The sequence below is a fragment of the Rhinopithecus roxellana genome, chromosome 7 (genome assembly GCF_007565055.1).
Source record: "Rhinopithecus roxellana isolate Shanxi Qingling chromosome 7, ASM756505v1, whole genome shotgun sequence".
Lineage (NCBI taxonomy): Eukaryota > Metazoa > Chordata > Mammalia > Primates > Cercopithecidae > Rhinopithecus > Rhinopithecus roxellana.
In genome coordinates, this window is record NC_044555.1 from 106,477,073 (window position 1) to 106,502,793 (window position 25,721).

The 25,721-nt window shown below is 33.9% G+C and overlaps 1 protein-coding gene across 1 annotated transcript; it reads left to right on the plus strand.

Annotated features, from left to right (window-relative positions):
* The first annotated feature begins 341 nt into the window (after positions 1-341).
* SLC6A14 (solute carrier family 6 member 14) lies at positions 342-25,721 on the plus strand. The gene is made up of 14 exons (XM_010357210.2): positions 342-524; positions 1,557-1,722; positions 4,729-4,860; positions 6,477-6,638; positions 7,433-7,580; positions 8,705-8,837; positions 10,557-10,697; positions 15,421-15,649; positions 17,319-17,444; positions 18,617-18,735; positions 19,272-19,371; positions 19,650-19,759; positions 21,889-22,056; positions 23,081-25,721. The coding sequence occupies exons 1-14, from the start codon at positions 477-479 to the stop codon at positions 23,225-23,227; spliced, it is 1,929 nt and encodes a 642-aa protein (XP_010355512.1). The 5' UTR covers positions 342-476; the 3' UTR covers positions 23,228-25,721.

Here is a 25,721-nt window from a genome sequence, read left to right on the forward strand (position 1 = left end):
AATTTTGGGGAACAGAATGGCCCCCTTCTCCCTCCAGCACGTGTGCAGATCAGCACTTGGCCCCAGAACAGAGACCAGATTGAGAGGCGAGGTTAGGAGGAAACAGGGGACCCAGGAAAGGAGGCTAGATTGCAAACGCACCTACACAGCTCTGAGTCAAAGGCTGTCAGTCATCCCGACTCAGACTGCTCTGCTCTCCAGCAGCCCAGCCCTTTCCCAGGGCTGGTGCAGGAGATTGCTACATGTAGGCTTATCTGGGGAAAAAACAGAGCCTCACTTTAGTCCCTTCCGGTAATTGACACTACTGGACACCCAGGAGGGGGAGGAGAGAGCTTCTCTTCATAAATGGTCCCACCCCTGGGCAAGGTGGCTCACTCACTCTGGCAGGTAGGAACAGGGGAGTGTGCACCTGCCACCAGTCAAGCTCAGCCAGACTTCAAGAGGAGGCGAGGCGGAGCCAGCCGAGGGAGTGAACCATGGACAAGTTGAAATGCTCGAGTTTCTTCAAGTGCAGGGGGAAGGAGGTAGGGGTCTGGGAGCTGCGGGAGGTGTGGAGGACCTGAGAGTGGAAAACTTAAGGGGGGTTGCTAGTCTGTTTTTGCTTTCTGTGGCTGTTCCTTGTGCTCCACATTTCTGTTCAACTATTAGGTGTGCCTGAGACATACCTATAGAGTAGAGAAGAAAGAAAAGCTCTTACTCTCATAGCTAGAAGACTTAGGGCCACCTCATCCTCTGCCTTGGGGGTACCCACAAAATCCGGTTCTCTGTCCCTCTCCTAACTGTGTCCACATGCTAGAGGAAAGTACAAAAGTACACACTGTTCTTAATTGACCCAAGGAACCCTCCATACCCCAGAGAAGTGAGCAGATTGGGAGAGAACCCCTGTCCCTTCTCTCCCTCCAAAGTGGAGACAGAGCTACTTCATCTGGTGAGACAGGATTATTTGTCTCTGCATTTTATTCTGTGGCTTTTAGAAAGGCACTGACTTTAATCTGTAAGACAGAGAAAAGTTAAACTACCTTTAACTTGATACATCCAATACTATCAAACCATAAGAAACGTTTATAGATTCTTGCTTTTTTTTCCAGCAGACACTACATTTGATCCTGCTCAAAGATCTGCTACAATATCAATAGTAATGACTTTATCTAATTCATCTTTAAGACTTTTGTATTTGAAACCTGATTTGTCTAGTTTCATTTTCCCCTCACTCTGGTGTGACAAACACCTTTGTATTTCAAACCTTACTTGTCTGCTTTCATTTGTGTCTCACACTGGTGTCACATTTAACATTTTTACCAAAATTTGGATAATCTCAGCTGATGGAGTATTAAACATATCTACTTACAGAACTTTGCTCATTTTAAGGGGTAAATGTTGTAAAGTAAAAGCAGCTATCAGCAGAAATCTTCCCAACTTTGTAAAGCATTCCCCTGAGCTATGGTTTTCAGGGTTTCTTCCCCCCATTTTCTGTTGCTCTATGGATGTGTGAAATTATGCTTCTCTGGAATTTGTAATGGTAGAAAGGCAAGCTGTTGATATTTTTTCTTCCCCAGAAAGTGTCGGCTTCATCAGAGAATTTCCATGTTGGTGAAAATGATGAGAATCAGGACCGTGGTAACTGGTCCAAAAAATCGGATTATCTTCTATCTATGGTTGGATATGCAGTGGGATTAGGAAATGTGTGGAGATTTCCATATCTGACGTACAACAATGGTGGAGGTATTCTATTTCACCCCCACCCCCACCCCCACCCCCGCTTTTCCCTCCAGTTTTAAGTGTGGTGCTGTATGGCCTCTGAGGATATTTTACGAGTTGAAGGAAGGCATATGATAGTTGATAGTTTGGGTTAGTGGGAGAATGAGAAATAAGCATATTGAATTTATTATTAGTCTGAGCTACTAGCTCAAGTTAGAAAGCTAGTTTCACAAAATCCTCAGACATAAACTTGATAAAAGCTTTATTTTTAGCACTTCTAAGCTTCTGATTTGAGATCTCACGTAATCTTCAACTACGACATACTTTTCCGAATGTATGCATGTTTCTGTGATAATCTATTCAAACTCAAGTTGTGCTTTGCTTAATTTATAGCTGAATCAGAAAGAAACAGAAAGATAAGTTTTATTAAGAAGCTCAAATAAATTATTTGCTTAACTAAAATAATGCATTACATTTTGGTGATTTAAGTATGGAAAATGATGATTAAAAAGTAATTAAAGTTTTAGTATTTTAAGCTGCAATATTGAGTTACATGTATTCCAAATTGGACTGACTATGTAGAAGATCCTTCTAAAATGAAATAATTTACTTCAAGAATTGATGTTTTATTCCTGCAAAAAAACACTGTGTATACCTTGTAGATCATTAGAGTAGACTGAATTAGAAAAAGGAGAGAAAAATAACTTTGAGGTGACACACAAAGGGAAATAAAATGAATTGCACAATTCTCTAGTAATGTCCAAACAACTTTTCACTTACACCATATTTTATTTACTTGTAATTACAGGTTCTATTAGAAGTATAGAGGTGGCATGCCCTTATATTTCATAACTGGGTACCAGTGAGACTGTGCCACTATAATTATTTTTCTTAGTATAATAGGATTTTGTGTGGTGATATTTCAATCGCATTTCTTGTTAACTGGTTACATTAAAATATTCACAGTGGTCTTCAGAGACTTAAGAAAGGAACTCTGTTTATTAAACACTTTAAGTGTCAGTAGCATGAATTCCCCTATCTAGAAGCTGGGTCATTTAGTCGTCTTGGTATCGAATATTAGCTGGAAAATTCATCAGAAATCAGTTTTATTTCCGTCTATGTCCTAAGGTCCAGTGTGGTAAAGAGAAGCATTCTGGATCATTTTGAGCCTCTTGTAACTCATTTTTAGAATAAGAAATTCCCTGTGCCTTGACATCATACATAGGTCCAGTAATTGCCATGAATTTTTAGGAACTATATTAAACTAGTTTTAATAGAAACTTTGAAAATATAGTCAAAAAATAATATTAATTGTATGCTATTATATTTTTCACTATTTCCTCTAAAATTTAATATGCCATATTGGCTTTCAATTTTTTATAATAACATCATTTGGGTAATAGATGATCTAGACACTCTCAGTCCTTCTTCTTTTGTCCAAGAGTGGAAGAGGAAAATGAAATTAAAATGTGTTAAATGCAAATCAGGTTTAAAAATATAGTCAGGTTTGACAAGTTATTTCTAAAATCTGGAAATATTTTTATCTATATATTCTTTTTAACAGTTTATTAAAGAGAAATGTCATACCACTTTAAGGTCTAGGTCTGTAGTATTGACAATTTGTGGCCACTATATTAACAATTTATCATCTATGGATATTATTAATAATAAAATAATATAATAGATGAAAAGTCAGGTATAACACTGAAGAAAATAATCTTTTTTAAAGAAAAATACCTGTTCACACTCAGCTGGTAAAGCTTGTTTATTGTTGTAGTTAAATAGGGATATTCCGAATTTTTTTCTTCATATTTGTCATTCATAGGACTTAAACTTCTATTAGTCGTAGTAAAGATGGTATGTGCATTGCAACATCTATACAAACATATTTTTCCCTGTGGTCTAGTGACTTCCAGGGTTAGTGTTAAAGTAAACCACTTACCTATGAATAAATAACAAGTACTTTATAGACTCATTTTTAGTAGAATGCATTTTGAGAGTTGAGAAAATGTTATTCCTAGGTACGATGTTACAGTATCATAATATGAAAAATACTTGAGGCAAAACTGTAACATGAGTAAATAAAATGTATATAATCTGAAAACCCATTTTTATCCACTGATCCCCACATTCTTTATTAAACTTTGCCAATACTTCTGGAATGCTTTATTAGTAAGCTTAATATTGTACCCTTGCTTCAACCTATAATTTGGCATGGCTTCTAATGAAAAATACTATGCCCCAAAAGTGGAAAGAAAGAAAAAGGAAAATGAAAAAGGTTAAAAGGATGGGGGAGGTGAATTGTCTAGTGTGGGAGAATTATTCCTTATGAAATTGAAAGTTAACTAAAAGTATTTCTCAAAAGTTCAGAGTCTTCAAACAAAACCAATATATTTTGTACTAACACTGAGTGAAGAACCTTGTGACTCTTTGGAGAATAATAAACTTAATTGCAGTAACTTACACTCTGAGCCACATTAGCAGTTTTACCCCAAGTCTTAAAAATATACCATTTATCTTTAAAGGAGAAAGGAGGAAAACCAATGTTGAACATGGGCCATGTGCCTGGCATTTTAGCAAGTGTTTTCACATAGACCCTGTATTTGAACCCTTACCACAAACTGAGTTGGCATTGTTCTCCCCTTTTATAAGGAATCGAAGGTTCAGACGTTAGACAAATTGCTGGAGGTCACATAACTGGTAAATGGTCTAGCCAGGATTTCAACCTAGGTCTATCTGGCTCCAATGCCTGGGATCGCTCAATTCCTCCGGCTTACTTTTTATACTCTACAATGTTTAGTAATCACAACAGCCTCATTTGGTAATACTAGCATCCCCATTTTGTAGATGAGAAATCCAAGGTTTAAAAAATCAACTACTTATTCATAGAAAGTAGTGAATTTTAGGCCCAAACCCAGCACTCTCTGATTCCACTGTATCAGGATGCTTTTAAAATGTTATGCTGGTTGTCAAAGTGCCATGAAGACTTTGAGCTGTAATAGTGCTTTGGTTCTTTCTCACCTTTTTTAGGCGCCTTCTTGATACCTTATGCAATTATGCTAGCATTGGCTGGTTTACCTTTGTTCTTTCTGGAGTGTTCACTGGGACAATTTGCTAGCTTAGGTCCAATTTCAGTTTGGAGGATTCTTCCATTGTTTCAAGGTTGGTATTAAAGCATTTTCTTCACCATGGTTATTTGTATATTTGTGCATATAGCTACCTTCACTGTGAGGAACAAAAAATTGCTTAAAATTCTGACAATTTAAGGCAAAGAAAACATGCATTATTGTTGTTTCGCTGTACAGTATGCCACTGCAGAATTTAAAAAATCACATGTTTTTATTTCTGTTTATCATGGGCTGCAGAAATGGGAAGGGTTAGAAAGCACACTAAAAACAGTTAGAAGGGTGTCATTATTTTCCCATTTTCACCTTGTGAATTCTTTTGCCACATAGTCTTGTGCTCTAGTTTAAAGGCTCTAACTTTTTTCTACTTCATATGTAGTCTGTGTCTTACTGCCTTTGCATATCTTTTACAATGCCTCATTCAGAAAAGTTGAAGGGTAGGTCACTATTTTTTCTTGGATGCTCTTAATAGAATAGGACACTGATAAAGCTGAAAAATGCCTTGTTATTAAACATCAAACTACCTCTTTTGACTGAAGATTAAATATCATTTTGATGCTAGCTGCTGAAAATTATTTGTTTTCAATGCAACATCAAAACTTCATAGTGAGGTGAATAGAATATTGTTCTGGAAGAGTGGAGAAACTACCTTAAAAGCTAGTTTTAAGCATAGGAGTTATATTCAGCATGCTAAACTGCATTTTGAAATTACTTAGTTAAAGAAACTTTGGATATTTAAATTCAGATTGTTACTGAATTATTTAATTTTCTTTACACATGGTTGTAGATATATGTACACCATCCCTCCAGGTCATTATTTTAGAGGCTTCATTTTCTACTTTTCAAAATGTTGATGTATAGATGAATATTGTATTGGTCAGTGAGTAAATAAGATATGTGCTTTGAATTTTTTTTCTTTTTGTCTAAAGATGTCGACTTTGCATGATCTGACAAGAATTTGCAGGCTTAATAAGAAAAAGTAATAGACATGGGTTTTTCTTTGTGTGAATTTGATGTGCTGACAAGAAGTCTTCTGGCCTTGGCCTTAATACGCTTTCTAATCAACTGAGAAACTGCATCAGAAAGCCAATCATAAAAATAAATGTAAATTTAGAAGAAAATTACTCAGACAACATTAGCCCCTACTCTCCCAGAAAGAAAAAGGAAAAAAGTCATTTAAAACAGTCTTTATTTATGTATTTATCTATCTATCTATCTATCTATCTATCTATCTATCTATCTATTTATTTATTTATTTATTTTTGAGATACAGTCTCACTCTGATGCCCAGGCAGGAGTGCAGTGGTGGATCTCGGCTCACAGCAATCTCCACCTCCCAAGGTCAAGCAATTCTCCTGCCTCAGCCTCCCGAGTGGCTGAAACTACAGGCATGCACCACCATGCCTGGCTAATTTTGTCAGTAGAGACAGGGTTTTACCATGTTAACCGTCTTGAACTCCTGACCTCAAGTGATCCGCCCTCCTCAGCCTTGGAAAGTACTAGGATTATAGGCATGAGCCACTGCGCCCTGCCTGAAATAGTCTTTTTTATTTTAAAATAGATTTTGTGGTAATTGAGATCAGCTTTTTTATAAATTAGCAAAATAAATTTCACTTGAGTTTGATTTTTATTTTAATTGTTCTTTTTTTCCAGGTGTGGGAATTACAATGGTCCTGATATCCATTTTTGTGACAATCTATTACAATGTCATAATTGCCTATAGTCTTTACTACATGTTTGCTTCTTTTCAAAGTGAACTACCATGGAAAAATTGTTCTTCGTGGTCAGATAAAAACTGTAGCAGATCACCAATAGGTAAAATTTGTCAACCACCAAATAGTTCTTTTATGTATTTTTTATAAGCTTCAAGGGTCAAATCATTCCCTAAGCAACTTAGGTACGATTTTAAATGGTCCAAAGGTCACTGGTGAAAGCAGAAGATAGTATATATAATCGGAAAAATGATTAATACAATGTGCTAATCCCCGAGAGCAGCCAGGAAGGCTAAATCATGCCTAAGATTACTTCTTCCAGGCCTATGTCCTGGGCAGGAGAGGAGAAACTGAGAAAATGGTAAAGGGAGAAAAGTACTATCCAGGATAGTTGTGTGTGTCTCAGGAGACAGTAGGTGTTGTTCATGTCATATGTTGCTAATCTTTGGGATAATGTACCATCCATGTCGTAGGCTATTACCATTTTAATTACCTATGTACATCAGAGGATAAATTTATAAATATTTAATGCTACTGAGAAGTTTAAAGGCCTTAATTTGTCTATATGCATAGGTTGGATAGGTAAATCCACACACAAAAGTTTGTTAGCGCACTAAACCTCAACTGAAACAATTGTTACTCTATACCTATTGTTACTGTAAATACAATCACAGCTTGAAAGGGTAGACAGTTTTGTAATTCCTCCTAGTTTAGTAGAAAAGATTTTAAGATGCTGAATGTACATAGCTTATTCCATCTGTAAGGTTTCTACTCCACTTTTTTCAAGTAACAATTTTGATGATAATTTAAATATTTTACCATTAAAACTTTTTTTCTAGGAAAGCAATCTTCTAAAACTAAGTACATGTCTGTGTCTATATTTTTGATTATCTTTAGTAACTCACTGTAATGTGAGTACAGTGAATAAAGGAATACAGGAGATCGTCCAAATGAATAAAAGCTGGGTAGACATCAACAATTTTATCTGCATCAATGGCAGTGAAATTTATCAGCCAGGACAGCTTCCCAGTGAACAATATTGGAAGTAAGTATACTAGATGATTTACTTTTAAGCAGATGTTATCTTAAAATTTATATAAAACAACAAAATATTAATCAATCCCTTCCTTAACACATAAAAAGGAAAATCAGGACAAATTATATTTCATTTAACTCAAATGTCTACCTATCCCAGGTGATTAGTAGTTACCTGCAAAATTAGCTCATAGTCAGCAATGTGTCTTTTATAAATTAGTTATTAAATGGACACAACACTGTAATGATTTATTAAGCACTTACTAGCTATGAGTTAGGAAATTGCTTTGAAGAAACACATACAAAGTTTAGACTACAGTGATCAAGTTGTAATGATAAATCATTGGGTGATGAGTAATACTGCTTTTTAAAAAAGTGTAATTCTTCAGCAGTTTTGTTTACTGTTGTCATTATATGGTAAGAATAGATATGTAGTGTTATATTTACTTTCATTAATTTCAAATGATCTCTCTTTACTTACTCTATATCTATCCATTACGCTTACCTAATATTGTTGACTCTACTGCTAAATGACCTCTTCTTCATTCACTGTTAATGACCTTTGTAACTCTTTTAAACTTTGGATCTTCAAATATTCTCAAACTTCAAGCTTAGAAATAAGATCCTAGATCCATGCGTGTACTTAGTGAGAATCTTGGAATTTTACAGAAAGTCTGTGGAAAAGGTGTGAATAACAGGATCATTTGAGTTTGATGATATCTATAAGTATGGAATGAGGAAATATTTAATAAAATTTTAAATGTTTTCCTCATTATTTTAACATGAGAAAATACTATAATAGTAAAATAAAATAATCTGACATAAACTCAATTTCTTTATATCAAAGATCTTGAAATAGAGGAAGGTAATAGCTAAAAGAATCAGTAGATCTTTTATTCTATGGTTTGAAACTTTGGATTAGCTGTGGTTAACTGAATTCAGAGCTTGGCCATTTAATGAACTATCTGTGCCTCTTCATATTGATAGTATCTATCAAAGGCTCACCAAACTTCGACATGTTAATAAGATACAATATTCATGAAAATTCCACCTGGATAAGTGGTATTACAAAATTCAATGTATTTTCTTTAAGTCAAGTGATTCTGTGATCATAAAATGACTTATATGTTTCAGTAAAGTGGCGCTCCAACGGTCAAGTGGAATGAATGAGACTGGAGTAATTGTGTGGTATTTAGCACTTTGTCTTCTTCTGGCTTGGCTCATAGTTGGAGCAGCACTATTTAAAGGAATCAAGTCTTCTGGCAAGGTAACTTGAAAAACACATTAGATAGTGATATAGCAGCTTTCCAATTTCATTGTAGTTCAATATCAAGCATTATCAAAAACATGTTTTTTTCTTCTATAATGGGAGCATTCAAATGTGTGAAAAGCTTTCTAAATAGTTATTTTAAGCTCTAAGTAAACACATAGGATCTCTGTTATTGCTAAATACAAAACAAAGAAACAAAATAAAAACTAGTACTAGAGGTGCACATTTCCTAAAAACATGGACTCTCTTAGCTGATAGAGCATTCTGAGGTTTAAGAGTATATTATTAAATTTTCTATCCTACTATATAAAGAAGCATCTTGAATGGAATCATATATTGCAACGTATGGTTTGGAAAGTCTAGATCCTTGTTCTGTATAGAGTAATAGTATCAGGAATCCCCCAGTTGGAGAGAGAGAGAGAGAGAGAGAGAGAGAGAGAGAGAGAGAGAGAGAGAGAGAGAGAAATGTGTGTGTTTGTGTGCATGTGTGTGTGTGTGTGTATATATATATATATGTATATGTATATATACACACAAACTATGTATTCATTCTCTTAAAGATTGCCAAAATGGACACAGAACTTTTTCTCTCAGTGAAAGGGCCTCTTCTGAAAAACATTCTGTTATATTTTCTCACTTCATTGTTTACTTTTATAAACTTTCAGAGAGAATAATGGTAATTTAAGAGAACAACATGAGATTTTCTCTGTGAACAGTTACACAATACCCAGAAAAAAAATGTCTATGTGTTTTTAACTAGTCAATGGATATTTCCTCAAAGGTGGAGGACAGGAATCACTGGGGATCTTGTCTTTGTATTCTGAGTACAATATCTAGCACATTCAGTTAATGTTAAGTTGTGATGAGACATGCTGTTACATTACAAAAATACTGTGAATTATCACAAGTCAAGTGAAAACTTTCCAAAATGTTTTAGTTCCACATTTTTTAAACCCTTAGTTTCCTTTTGATGTTAATAGTGAAAGAGTCCATTAAAATCCATTTACCCAGGCAATTAATTTTTATTGGTCTCTGGATGACTTGTTTAAATCATCTCCTTGGATATATTATAAAACACAGGACATCTACGGATCAAGGAAATCATCCACATTAAGGCAAAGCTGGTCTCAAAGGCAATCTGCTCATCTGGAACCATGTGTTATCTAGTACAGAAGCAGTGCACTTGTATGTGTGCTATCAAACTTTCTTAATCGAAGCTGTAAGGATAACAGTAACAGGTGTCCAGTATTCACTTCAATATGCTTTTCTGGGATTTGAACATCTGCTAGGAAATATTTTCCTTTTCTTTGAAGACTGAATATATATTAATCAATGCAGGGTTTAAATAATTTCTCTCCTCGCCTCAATGCAGTAATTTACTGAGAGAAGACATTCAGTCTCCTCAGACATGTATAAGGATATATTTATGAGAGCAGTCCATTTAGATCCCAAGTTATCACTGCTGATGTATTATTTATTTACAGCATAAACCTGGGAAATGTGGATTAATACATCAAAGTATTTTTGAAATGAATCACTTGAGAGTAGTGAGGACTAAAATAAGAAATTATGCTAACTTTGGTATATCATCAGACCCTATGAAATCCCCTGTACTTTATTTAATTAATCTCAACTGGCTAATAATTTTACTTCTATAAAATTATACATCATGATTTAAAAAACAACTTACTAATTTTTGGTTACTTTTCTTGGTAGGTGGTATATTTTACAGCTCTTTTTCCCTATGTGGTCCTACTGATCCTGTTAGTACGAGGTGCAACTCTGGAGGGTGCTTCAAAAGGCATTTCATACTATATTGGAGCACAGTCAAATTTTACAAAACTTAGGGAAGCTGAGGTGAGTCTTAATTTGGATTTCAAATTATCTGAGGAGGTAAATCTTAAAAGCAAATGCCAAACATTTTTGGTTCCATATGAATATCGTAATGTAATAGCTTGCAAAAGAATATACAGTTAAATTTGTTAGTTTGTATCCACTAGGATGTCTGACTTAGCTAATATTTAACATGCCATTAATATTCTTTTATTGATAGTGAGATAATTTTTAGAAATAGAATTTTTAAAGTAATTTTTATTCATATAAACTGATTCCACTTGACCAACAAAATTCCAGGCTTATTAATCTGAAAAACAATATTTCATGCATAAATACCTGCAAGTTAATGACTAGGGCTATGTGATTTATTGGGTAAGCTCAGAGTAGCTTTAGAGATTACTGTTGAAAGTTTAATGGTCTAATATACATTTTAATTTTCTTCAAAATTTAATATCCCCAAAATATTATCAAATTTTGTCTAGTGAATTGTGAACTTAAAACATAACTTTGACATGGAGTAAGCATTCCATAACCAAAATTGTTACTTATATGAAAAACTTAAACATGTGCCATGAATAAGAATTGAGTAACCCTGTTTCAACTTTACCTTCAGATAATGGCTGAATGTATCACTGACATGTAGCATCTTTTAAAATTTGACTGCTGAGAGTATTAACAGTAAGTGTACTACAGATAGTATGCTTCTATTAGTATGGCCTAGAATACTTTCGCTTTTTTTTTTTGAAGACAGAGTATCGCTCTGTTGCCCAGGCTGGAGTGCAATGGCACAATCTCTGCTCACTGCAACCTCTGCCTCCCAGGTTCAAGCAATTCTCCTGACTCAGCCACCCAAGTAGCTGGGATTACAGGCGTGTGCCACCACGCCTGGCTAATTTTTTTGTGTTTTAGTAGAGATGGGGTTTCATCATGTTGGCCAGCCTGGTCTCAAGCTCCTGACCTCAGGCGATTCACCCGCCTTGGCCTCCCAAAGTGCTGGGATTACAGGTGTGAGCCACCGCACCCGGCCCTTTCACTTTTTTACTAGTCACATCACATTCTTAGCACACATTAAGCTTCTGTTCAACTAAAAACCTGTAATTTTATGTTGAAATCAAGGGAGATTATGTTAATATTATCTGCCATGCTAGTAGTACTATTCAAAATGGATATTAGTTTTAGTTTGCTATAGTATTCTTCATGGAACTCATGCTAATTTCCAACCATTGCTGTCTTCTTCTCTAAATACTTACAAGAGGATGTGTAATTATTTCTTGTAAATTTGTGTTGTAAGCAGTGCCAAATGTATTAGCTTTTAGTTGTGGAAATCTGTTCTTAATTTACAATTACCTTTCTGAAAACTGAAATGCCAGTCTTTGGTCTTTGGTTACCTTTTTTGTGCTCAATAATTTCCACTCAATGATTAATCACATAGCTTTAATTTATTTTAGATCTATGGAATTTTATTATTGTTGTCTTGGAGATTAGTATACATTGATGTGTCCACAGGACATCTAATTTGCTTCTTCATTTATCTTGGGCCTCACTCTTTTTATCCCTGTTGGTTAATCTCTTCCTAATTTGAAGACCATTTTGGATGGTGAATAAGAAACAAATAAAATGGAACTTAGCATTCATCACCTTCTCCACGCTAGGTTATTGAACAAGATAAATTATGTTAATGCACTTGGGAATAGTAAGCTTTTATATAAATATGAGCTAATGTACAATTGTTTCAATTATTTCTGTTATATTATACTATCTTGTTAGAGTTGCAACATTTTCCCTAAGAATTAGAATCACCATTTTCTTTGAAGCTCATGACTTTGAGCCTAGTTAAAAATCCCCTTTGATATTCTTTTAGTGGCTTTTGCAAGCCTAAGATATCTGGGTTTTGTAGTTTCTTGAAATCATTCTGAAAAATTTATATGACACTTTTATACTGGTCTGTGTTTCAGTGACTCTAACATCTTTAAAAAATCAGAGTGAAATCTAAAGCTCCTTGTGAGACAAACAATTTAATCTTCTTACCCCTCTACTCTCCAACACAACACGACCCAACTCCTTCTTTTTGGGGTTTGATGGCAATGACAATTGTTTTTCTTAGATTTTTTAAAATTCCTCACAATATATATTCTAAACATGGAATCATAATCAGGTGTCTTTCCTTTCCTTTAAATATCTGAACTTCATTTAGATCTCCAGGAGAGTAGAGAATCACACAAATTTATAGATAGAGGAGTCTTCAGCAATGCGAGGATATTTTTCTAACTCCCTCATTTGACAGTGATGAAACTAAGACTTACATAGATTCAATTTTAGCCAATTGTACACAACCAATTCATAAAATTTGAATTATGATTTCCTAATCCCTACTGTAATAATCTTGTATATTGGTATGAGATTAATAGATATGGAGATTAAAACTGTTTGGAATTTCTCTTCACTTTTGTCTGCAACCTAGGTACACATCATGGTATTCAGTAGCAATTTTACACAACACAAGACTGCCACACCCACTTCCAGCTCCCCCTGTCTATCCCAAAAGAGTTTTCTATGGAACTTGAAAACTGATTCTACATTTTATTTGAAAAAGGCCAAAACCCCAAGGTGTATCTGAAGTGAAGAGGACTTGTCCTATCAGATATGAAACAATATTTAAAATGCTGTACTAATAAAAATAGTGAGGTGTTAGCATAGGTAAAAACATATAGACCAGTGGAACAGGATAATAGTCTCAGAAATAAATTAAAAAACAAATGGAACTTGGTATGTGGCAGAGGTGGCAATGCAGATCAATAAGTGATGACAATCCAATTGATAGAATTGATATCTAGTTGATTTAATTGATAATATCAATTATCCTTGAAAAATTGATATCCCATTTAGGAAACAACATCAGTTGGAAATTTCACATATCATTCACATATCACACATATTGATATGCACAATATCAATATTAAGTGAATTGAAAAGTTAACAATATAGGCAAAACTTGAATTCCTTTAGAAGAAAATGTAGAACAGTACCTTTATAACCTTAGGCTAAGCTGTTTTTTAAAAGTAATAGAGATCAAAGATAATACATATAGTCAAAGATGGATACCTTCAGCTACAGTAAACCAACAACAAAAACTTTGGTTCATCAAAGGACACAATGTTAAAAGGTAAACAAAATTAACTCACAAATTTGGGAGGAAAAAAAATCAACATATGTAATAGTCAAAAGATTAGAATCCAAATTACATCAAGAATTTTAGAAACCGAGTAAGACAGCCCAAACCAAAAACTGGCAAAAGACAAGACCAGGAATTTCACAGAAAAAAACAAATCATATGAAAAATGAAGTGTTTGCAAGTAGGTGGAGGAATGGAAACCCTCACAGCCAGCTGGTGGGTGTACAAAATGGTACAACCCTTTAAAGAACAATTTGGCAAGATTTAGTAGAAGAGAGGAATGCATATACTTTTCAACATCACAGTTCCACACCTACGTATGGGGAATGTACAAGAATGTTTACAGCTCCATAATGGCAACATACTGAATGACCTAAATGTCCATCAACAAGAGAAAGGATAAATTGTGACATATGCAGCGTGGCAATAAAGAAGTGGAAAAGGGCCAGGCGCGGTTGCTCACGCCTGTAATCCCAGCACTTTGGGAGGCCAAGGCGGTCAGATCACCTGAGGTCAGGAGTTCCAGACCAGTCTGGCCAACATGGTGAAACCCCATTTCTACTAAAAATACAAAAAAATTAGCCGGGTGTGGTGGTGCATGCTTGTAATCCCAGCTATTTGGGAGGCTGAGGCACAATAATTGCTTGAACCTGTCAGGTGGAGATTACAGTGAGCCAAGATTTCACCACTTCACTACAGCCTGGATGACAATGTGAGACTCTGTCTCGAAAACAAAAACAAACAAACAAAAACAAACAAACAAAAAAGAAGCGGAAAAGAATGATTAAAACTACATATATTTAATTTAGCCAAATGAATTTGCTTATATTCTTTCACTTTTGAATTATAAAGTGGACATTTTATATAGTTCAACTTGATGATGGATAAATCTCACAATACCTAATAAAAAATGGCATGTTGTATATGTTTACATGCATTAAGATAACTTTTCTATAAATTCCAAAACAAAGCATTCAAACCTAAATGTAAAGAAGAACAAAGAAATTATGAACACAAAAGTCAGGATAGCAACTACCACTGATGAGTAGAAGGGTGATAATGATGAGGAAGGGGTACAAAAAGGATTTAAAAGACGGTAACATTTTTGCCGGGCGCGGTGGCTCAAGCCTGTAATCCCAGCACTTTGGGAGGCCGAGACGGGTGGATCACGAGGTCAGGAGATCGAGACCATCCTGGCTAACACCGTGAAACCCCGTCTCTACTAAAAAATACAAAAAACTAGCCGGGCGAGGTGGCGGGCGCCTGTAGTCCCAGCTACTCGGGAGGCTGAGGCAGGAGAATGGCGTAAACCCGGGGGGCGGAGCTTGCAGTGAGCTGAGATCTGACCACTGCACTCCAGCCTAGGCGATAGAGCGAGACTCCATCTCAAAAAAAAAAAAAAAAAAAAAAAAAAAAAAAAAGACGGTAACATTTTATTTCTTAAGCTGAGTAGTGGGCATTTGGGTGTTCATTTCATTGTTATTAGTAATATATTCATTTGCTTATGTGAAGTATTTACACAAATAAAAATTGAGTGTATGTTTTAAAATATTAAATTATTTTCTCTTATAGGTCTGGAAAGATGCTGCCACTCAGATATTTTACTCCCTTTCAGTGGCTTGGGGTGGCTTAGTTGCTCTATCATCTTACAATAAGTTCAAAAACAACTGCTTCTCTGATGCCATTGTAGTTTGTTTGACAAACTGTCTCACTAGTGTGTTTGCTGGATTTGCTATTTTTTCTATATTGGGACACATGGCCCATATATCTGGAAAGGAAGTTTCTCAAGTTGTAAAATCAGGTATATAATACTATATATTATCAACTTTGATTAATTCAATGTATCTCACTTATGAAACTTCACTAGAATTTATAGAAATTTACTTAACACAGTCATGATTTGGAATATTGAATTTTCTTCCTCATTTCATCTTATATAATTTTGTTGCTATAACAATATAACAATTCTTAGATTATCCATGTAAACAAGAGTATATTAGGGAAATATTGCTGAAGAAGATAGGATGTTTAATTTTGTTTAGTCCTTGCTAAGCACTTCCCACACATTATAAAAGAAACAAAATGTATATACAAATTCCCTCTGTGCAAATTATATTACTGGGTTTGAATTTTTAAAACACATGAACATCATATAGGTGAGAGAGTCAAGTGACTTTGAGTTCCCAATTGTGTCTAGCTTTAAAGGAATCTTAGTGAACTCCCTAACTTTACAGATATTAGCTAGGGATGCTTAATTATCTGGCTACAGATTCCTGGGGAAAAAATACTAGGGTTGTTTTAAGTAGGGATGCTTCATTAAAATTTTGTTTATAGTTAGTATCATATGATGGAAAGACTGGTGATTCATAACGGAATGTCAGGGATCTTGTAGATTATCTAGTGTCTAGCTCCTCATTTACAGAGAAGAGGATTGATGCACAGAAATGTCATATATGTCTAGCAGAAGGTCAAATATTTAGGAAGTGATAGTGCCTAGACTAAAAACTAATTTTCATGAATCCTAAGTTAGTCCTCTGGGAGGTCGAAGAAACTTAAAAATATTTAAAACTGAGGATCACGTAATTAATATAACTGGCACAAAACTAAAAAGCATTTTAAAGATAACATCAAATGGAAAACAAGATTTAATTTATAGTTTCATTACATACGATTTTGCATATATGCATATAGTGATTCTGGGTAAACATTTGGAGAGAAGGTTAAAAACAAAAGTTAGTCCCTAAATATATCTTTCTTTAATAGTGTAATTCTTTTTTTTTTTTTTTTTTTTTGAGACGGAGTCTCGCTCTGTTCCCCAGGCTGGAGTGCAGTGGCGCGATCTCGGCTCACTGCAAGCTCCGCCTCCTGGGATCATGCCATTCTCCTGCCTCAGCCTCCTGAGTAGCTGGGACTACAGGCACCTGCCACGGCGCCCGGCTAATTTTTCTTTTTTTTTTTTTGTATTTTTTAGTAGAGACGAGGTTTCACCGTGGTCTCGATCTCCTGACCTTGTGATCCGCCCGCCTCGGCCTCCCAAAGTGCTGGGATTACAGGCGTGAGCCACCGCGCCCGGCCAATAGTGCAATTCTTTTAGAGTATCTAGGCTAAGAAAACGTGAACTAATTTATGTTTCTGGAATTTAAGACAGTTTTTATTCTTTGTCAATCTTAAAAAATAAGATAAGTCAAATAAAACTATTAAAAGAATTAAACTTTCTTATGTAAGGAATGTACCATTTACATTACAATCTATTTGCTAACTTAATTCATTGCACATGTTCACATTATCATATCACAAAACAACCAAATTAAATATTGTAAAAAGGGAATGTGAAATAGTTGGTAAAAAAAATTTATGTCATGGATTGTGTTGCCAAATAAGATGAGATTTTTCTAATATCTTATGTTTTAAATGTTTAAATATGTGAATATTCTTGGTAACTAATTTAAAATATTATAAATTTTTCGTAGGTTTTGATTTGGCATTCATTGCCTATCCAGAGGCTCTAGCCCAACTCCCAGGTGGTCCATTTTGGTCCATATTATTTTTTTTCATGCTTTTAACTTTGGGTCTCGATTCTCAGTTTGCTTCGATTGGTAAGTAATACTTCCTCTTACATTTCTTTTGCATTTCCTCTATTTGAAAACGTGCTTTTATTACCCCTATTACCCCCTCTAGCTGTTAATCTCAGAATGATCTTTCTGAAAGTTGTTTTAAATGAAATTTAAATACAGAAAAATACTTGACACTCAAAAGGAATACACATTAATATTTTATCATACTTGTTTCAGATATTTTAAGAAAACAAACTGTTACAGGTGAATTTGAAGTCCTCTGTCTTTCTTTTCCTAATACAAGTCACATTTTTTTTCTAGAAGTAACTCTTACCATAGATTGTGTATGTTATTCTGTCCATGTTTATATACATTTTATATGTGTCTGTACATAGCATATACATTTTCAAATTTGCACATAAATGTGAAGTTTCATAGCATACATATGACTCTGAAAGTTGTTTTTGCATTGATTATGAATCCCATCAATACAAAGGCATATAGATCTAATTAAATCATAATCTCTTTGTTGACATAATAATGTGCATATGAATGATACACACTTTTTAAAAAATTACACACACTGCTGCAATGATCATCCTTGCACATACTTCTATGAACACATAAGGATTTACCTAGGTTACAAGACTAGAGAAATTCTGAAACAATTTTCATTCTACCACTCTCTCACATACAATATTTTCAGTTTACTCTATTTATAGGATAAAATCCAGACTTTTCTGGTTGATTTTCAAAGTCCTTGAAAATTTCAAACATATTTTCTGATATTTTCATTCTCACATCCTTCTACTCTTAGCCAGTTCCCTATTTCATGAACACATTTATTTCTAAACCTAGAATCCTTTCTGTTTCCGCACCACTTATTCAAATATTTACATTATTTAAAAGTCCTACTAGAATTCTTCCTTTTAGACTAATTCAGTTCACAGGGGACTGTTACCTTATACTTGCTATCAATGAAAAATCATATAAAGCAGATTAAAAACAACAAACAGAGCTGCATTTGATTTTCATCAGAACCAAGTGGTGACTGCCAAAAGAAATAACCCTGTGGGTTTTTAAAAGCAAGGAACAGGGCTCAGAGTCTATTTTCAACATATATTTGTAAATGTGATTAACATACATTGAATTCTGTGATTAACAGTATTGGCAAATAAGTTGACATATAACACATCATTTCTCCCCCTCTGAAGAAACGATCACAACAACAATTCAAGATTTATTTCCCAAAGTGATGAAGAAAATGAGGGTTCCCATAACTTTGGGCTGCTGCTTGGTTTTGTTTCTCCTTGGTCTCGTCTGTGTGACTCAGGTATACTATAGCATTTTTTTTTCATAGAAACATATTAGTTGTAACATACTTTATAACCTAACTAAAGAAACCAAAGCTTAAGATGATGCTTAGTGACAAGTCCAGGTCTGACTTGGGTCAAGGTTTTCTGGGTTTTAGCCCATTTTTCTCCATTACTACTTTTATGGTAAGTCTATTTTGCAGATGAGGAGGCTGAATAATGGACAGTTACCTCAGTTACAATAAGATTATAGACTTTAAACACAAACTACATTTCTCACAGCCACTTCAGAACATACAGACATTGCATACCATTCTGATAATCAACAAATTTAAGTACTTATTTTCTTTCCAGTGACTCAGTATAGATTGAAAGATTTTTGAGATGTTTAAAGTCACATTTGGGTTTACATTTGAAACATTGCTTTTCACATTTTAGCAGAAGGGAAATTGAAGGAGCATATGTCAAGATCAAATTAATAGATTCAATTTGAATATCCCATCAATCATAAAAACAATTAAAATATACTTAGAAGTAATTAATATTTTTTTGGTAGGCTGGAATTTACTGGGTTCATCTGATTGACCACTTCTGTGCTGGATGGGGCATTTTAATTGCAGCTATACTGGAGATAGTTGGAATCATCTGGATTTATGGTAAATAGTAACTATAAAATTATTTTCCAGTTTTATTAAAATAGTTTAGTTTGATTCATTTTCATTATGTTTACCTAATTATACTATTAATTTTTATGCTATTATAACAGCAAAGTACAATATACTGGACAAAATTATGTTATGAAAAAATATAATTACAGGTGTATGATTCATTGTTGTCGTACAGAAAAATGTTTGGACACAGAAAGATAATTGATGCCACAATGGTTACTGGAAGAAAATAAGCAAGGACTCAATGTACTCTTTGTTTTCTTTAGGAGGGAACAGATTCATTGAGGATATAGAAATGATGATTGGTGCAAAGAGGTGGATATTCTGGCTATGGTGGAGAGCTTGCTGGTTTGTAATTACGCCTATCCTTTTGATTGTAAGTAATAATATACCATGAACTTGGTTTCAATAATACATACATTCCAAGATGAACTTAATAATTCACATTGAAGACAAAATGCAAATTAATTTTATAAATGAATGATTTTCAAGTTTTGCAGTATTTATGGCTGGTGCCTCCAAATTTCCTAAATTAAAATGCCTTTACAGTATTATTGCGAGGCCATCAGTTTAAACATTTACCATTTGAGAAAATAAACAGGTTCATATAGATGTAAAAGTTATCAATAATTTAAAATTTATCAACATAAAAAATGAAAATAAAACATGTATTTGCTCATTCCCTAAAAAAATATGTTGAGCCATCAATAATATTCCTAACCTGTCTGCCAGGCACAGAAAAAACAAAGATGCATAAGGCCCAGATCCTCCCTTCAAAGAATTCAGTTTAAATATACTGACTGCTGAGAAACAACAGTCCTATTTTAATTCATATTTTATCTCTTAATGAGGCAGATGAAAGCAGTAAAAGAAACTTACCTGTGTCAATAGGGGCAATGGTTTATGTTAATAAATTCAATAATTATTACTATTTAGGAGCTGAGGTAAAGCAAAAGTATGTCTTACTCGAGAGACATAACTTATCAACTTAAAATCTTCAAATAACATTTCAGGACAGTAGATGGCTGAGCACCAAAATAAACACTACACTGGATGGAGAATGATTATGGACTAGAAATAATGGTGGTGGGGTAAGGCAGTATCAAAGCTTCATAGATTTATTTTGGTTCTCATTGCCTTCATGCTTCAAAGGTTTTCCTAGAAAAGACCATTAAGTAATTATATCCAGGATTTCCTTCAAATCTAAAGTATCACATTTGTTTGTAGAGAGGATTACATTTTTTAACATTATGAGATCACTTTCAAAAGGTGAGCAGTTTGGAAAGAGATAATGCTGAATTAAAATATTTGGATACTCCATATTTTTGCTAAATGATTTTGAAAATGATACTAAATATTTTTATTTCACAAGTCTCCATAATAAAATAAATCCCCTTGTAAACTTAGAAGGTTTAGCTGGATCTCTTAACAAGCTAATATTCAATGATTACATAAGTTTGACACCTGAATTTAATTTAAAATGCGAAAGTATTACATATGAAATGATTTACATTGCCATCTATTTTCTATAAAGTCATGTGTATTGGACTCCACTATCCCTCATCCATTCTTTTGTAGTTATGTACATTTATAGTAACTGTGAAATATATTTAAATTACTGTAATTAAATTAATGGAGCTAAGCCATTTAATTTTAAAATTAAACTTATAGGTCTATTTATTGTTTTCTCACTGATTTTAGTAAAACAAAAACAGCTAAATTTAAGGAAACTCTTTGATAATTATTGGGTTTTGTTTTGTTTTGCTTTACCAATTTCTAATTAATTAGTTTTAATGCTTCAACATTTCGGATTTATTTTAACTTGGCCTTAAAATGTGTTCATCGTTAACATTCAGATTTGACTGTATTGCCTAAACATATATTGAGGATTTTTGTTTGTTTGTTTTTTGTTTTTCCCTCAGTAAGATGCTGGAAGTGAAACGTGCTTTGGTAAATGCTCATCAATAGTGTGTGTAAATGCATGTGTGTTTTTGATGTGTCAAAAGGGGAGCTTTGTGCAGTGGGAAAGAATAGAAGCAATTCCTAAGCAAGGAGAAAAGCATGCCCACTAAATTGTACTTCACATTCTCATTGTATTAATCTATATGCTGGCATGTAGATTGAATTTATGGCATAGAATAAAACCATGCTATTATAAATCAAAGTGAAAAGCTCAGTAACAGAAAATTTCAGATATTATTTTACTTTCAATCTGATATATGGTCAAATATTTTATTGAAATATATGTTGAACAAGTATTTGGATTTATAAATATATGATGGTGTTAATTTTGGAAAAATTTATTCGAAGTAAAAATAAAAGTTATTTATTTTGGTTCATTCCATATTGTTATCTTCTGGTTTGTTACCTGATTATTTCAATTATTTGAATATATTTTCATATTATTTTTGATAAATCACATCTGAGGAACAGAATCAAATTGCTAATCATCAGTGCAATAACGTCTAATCTTTAGCTTTGTCTTTGCATATTTAACTTTGACAGGCGATATTTATCTGGTCACTGGTGCAATTTCATAGACCTAATTATGGCACAATTCCATATCCTGACTGGGGAGTTGCTTTAGGCTGGTGTATGATTATTTTCTGCATTATTTGGATTCCAATTATGGCTATCATAAAAATAATTCAGGCTAAAGGAAACATCTTTCAAGTGAGTGCATTAAAATTGTTTATACTTTATACAAAGTAGTTATGATCAAAATGAAGTTTAATTTACTGACATGGTGGTAATATGAAATTATATGAAATACAGTTAATTTCTCCTTCCTCTTGACTACTTCTATAACTGACACGGTCATCTGTTACTAGTGCAGAATATGGTATTATATTATTTATATATTTGCTGTGTTTCTCTATGTTAGACTATAAGCTCCTTGTGGGGAAAGTCTGGTCGTATTTGTTGCTGTATCCTCTGGCCTTGCTACAGTGCTTAGCATATGACAGCTATGCTATCTATACCTATGTTGAGTTGTCCCTGAAGATTTCACAAAGCAAATGATCTGTTTGCTTTATATCCATAGTCACTACTTTTAAACCTCATCTGGGTATAATATACATCCTAATAGTGTTTTTATACTGGAATAAGCCTGGTAAATATCTTGAACCCAATCTAGAGCCTGAGTCGTCCCTCTTCCATGGAGGTCTAGGGGTATTAAGTTCATTATGACATCTCAGTAGGACAGTGACAAAGTAGGCTCAGCAGTCTTAAATTTAAATAAATTTCTAAGTCCATACAACGATGGATCCAAATCAATGGTTTGATCCTGGAACTCCCATTTCCTTTGTTCTTGAAACACATCCCAGCTATACACTGGTTTAGATCCTCAGCTTGTCCTCATCCTAAGGCCAGGATAGAAATGTCTGATTCAGTGAAGATACAGAGTAGTCACTCTGTTACTCTAATGGGTTCACACACCTTGTTTTGAAATCATTTACACACTCAGTTATTTTGGTTTAGTAGTTAATATACTTCTATTAACAACTAGCTACATTTGATTATACCTTTTTCTTGATAAACTGTGCATTAAGAATTTAGATGATCACTTTTTAGTTTTCTGTGATTCTTATTTTTAGTAAAGAAATAATTTAAATGAAAGTACAGTTCAATATTAGATTGTTTATAGATTGTAGCACTTAAATTCTAAGACAATGATTTTTTTGTTTTTGCATTTCAGCGCCTTATAAGTTGCTGCAGACCAGCTTCTAACTGGGGTCCATACCTGGAACAACATCGTGGGGAGAGATATAAAGGCATGGTAGATCCCAAAAAAGAGGCTGACCATGAAATACCTACTATTAGTGGCAGCAGAAAACCGGAATGAGATCTCATTGAAAAAAATATAGGATTGTATAATGTGATTTTTTTTAGAAAGGGGGAAACTTATTTATTTGTATGTTAACTGAATAGGAAAATGTACTTACTATATTCATGATGGTGTGATTTTTTTCACATTTAAGCAGGAATGCAATATAAAAATATCAATCTCTTAATGCTCAGCCATGTGCTTATTATATTTCTTTTTAGATAATGTATCTGTATAACACACACACACATAACTGTCTCTATTTCACAATTATATTTTTGTAAATAGTATATGCTTTTTTAATACATTGGAGGCTTTATTTTGAGCTAATTTCTTAGAGAATAGTTATATTTTCTATTACACAAGTTTAAAAATATTATTTACTTGTATTTTCTTAATCTACAATCTTTCTTTTCCACAAATATTGGTGGGAAATAAATCAGTACATTTAAAAGAAAGTGTTAAAACTGACGGCCTCACTTAATTAGAAACGTGATAAATATATGGACAAATGGACTATATATACTATAAGGGGACTGTAGTTTAATACTTTCTATCCAAATATGTTTAAAAACTTTGTGCATTTGTTATAGCTCATGTTTTCTATATGAACTTAGTCATTAATGTTCGTTATAAAAAAGTGAAATAAGATGGAAAAATAAGGATCCTACAGCCAGTAAGTGATAAATCTAGAAAATTGAGTTTTGAGTACCTCTTTTCCCATATACAATCTTCCTTCCTTAGGTAATTTGGAAGAAAACTATGACCCATTTAATTTCTATTGTGTTTCACAAAATTAAGAGTTGTTCATTATACTCTCTGAAATATAGGTTTAATTTCAAATAGAATATGGACTTAAATGTTAATGAGAAAATGGCTTTAATCAATTCTAGCATTTTATGATTGTAATACAGGGCTGATAGAGTGATTTTTGTCTTATATGAATAAGTTACTACTTACAGGTGATAACTTACATACTATTGGAAGATAAACGTGTCAAACTTGTCAAGAATTAGCAAAGCCAAATTAGAAAATCCTGTGTCCTACTTTCCTTACCAAGGATAATTAAATATATCACTAAGAGCTTTATCTATTGATTATATATTGTTGACAACTGGTTTAAGCATCATAGCCTATGATGATAAACACTGCCTACATATGTAAAGAACTTTTCATAAATTCTTAAATTTCTTAACCTAGGCTTCAGGGAACATATGAAACCAAAATCATATGGAACATTTTCTGTGTGTACATGTACATGCATTTTTCTAGGGAGACAGTCCATAGGTTTATCAGAATATCAAGGAAACCTGTGACCCAAAGAAGTTTAAGAACCACATACACTGCTGCTAGCTTTTTATGCTTGGCAAATGAGTGACAATAGAAGAAATAATTTTTTTTACACATTTTAAAACATTTTATCTTCCTTGTGATTGAAGATGAAAGGAGTAAGAAATTAAGGTCTTTGTTTAATTTATACTGGTAATTTATTTAGGGGGGAGGGGACGTGAAGGTAGGTAAACAGGTAGGTCTCTAATTGAACCACTTCTGTAAGTTATGTATATATATAAGCTGAAATTGTGTTTGACATTCTGAGGGTTTTCTTTTTCTTTTTCCTTTATTTTTTGGTGGGGGACTGGGGGTCAGAGTCTCATTCTGTTGCCCAGGCTGGAGTGCAGTGGCATGATCTCAGCTCACTGCAACCTCTGCCTTCTGGATTCAAGTGATTCTCCTGTCTCAGCCTCCTGAGTAGCTAGGACTATAGGTGCCCACCACCACACCAGCTAATTTTTGTATTTTTAGTAGAGACAGGGTTTCCCCATGTTGGCCAGGCTGGTCTCGAACTCCCAACCTCAAATGATCCGTCTACCTCGGCCACCCAAAGTGCTGAGATTATAGGTGTGAGCCACCGTGCCCAGCCCATTCTGAGGGTTTTCTTTGAAGACAGGTCAAATGCTGTTAGTAAACTTCAAGAGATTGTTAATTCCTTAGTTATATCAGATTTTATAATATTTGAAAATAGATGGCTAACAAGAGGTTAGACACACTTTTCCTTAATTTTAATCCACATTATGTTACATGCATTCTACCACTACATTTTGGTGCTATTTAAGGTGTGCAATTTTCTATACGTGACTTTTGAAATTCAGGGAAGATTTGGGCATTTTTAATGAAGGAATATCTAACTGGGGGAAGTGCGAAGGGAAAGAAATCCTTTTCAAAAGCTGACCACAAAGAGTAGTTAAAAGTTTTTGTCACTGTCTTCACAAGTGTGTAAAGCACAGATCTTTATATAGAGTGCTTGGCATATTGTAGGATGCTCAGTGGTGGTTTTTATTATTATTACTCATATTCAACAGTGGCAAGAAATATCGTTCCACATAATGGAAAACATTTCCATCAAATCCCACTTACTTTAATGCAAACTTGGAGATAATTTATGGTATTGTATTGTGAACCATTAATGAAAACTTTTTCACAGTTGAGTGAAATTAAAATCACTATATCTCAA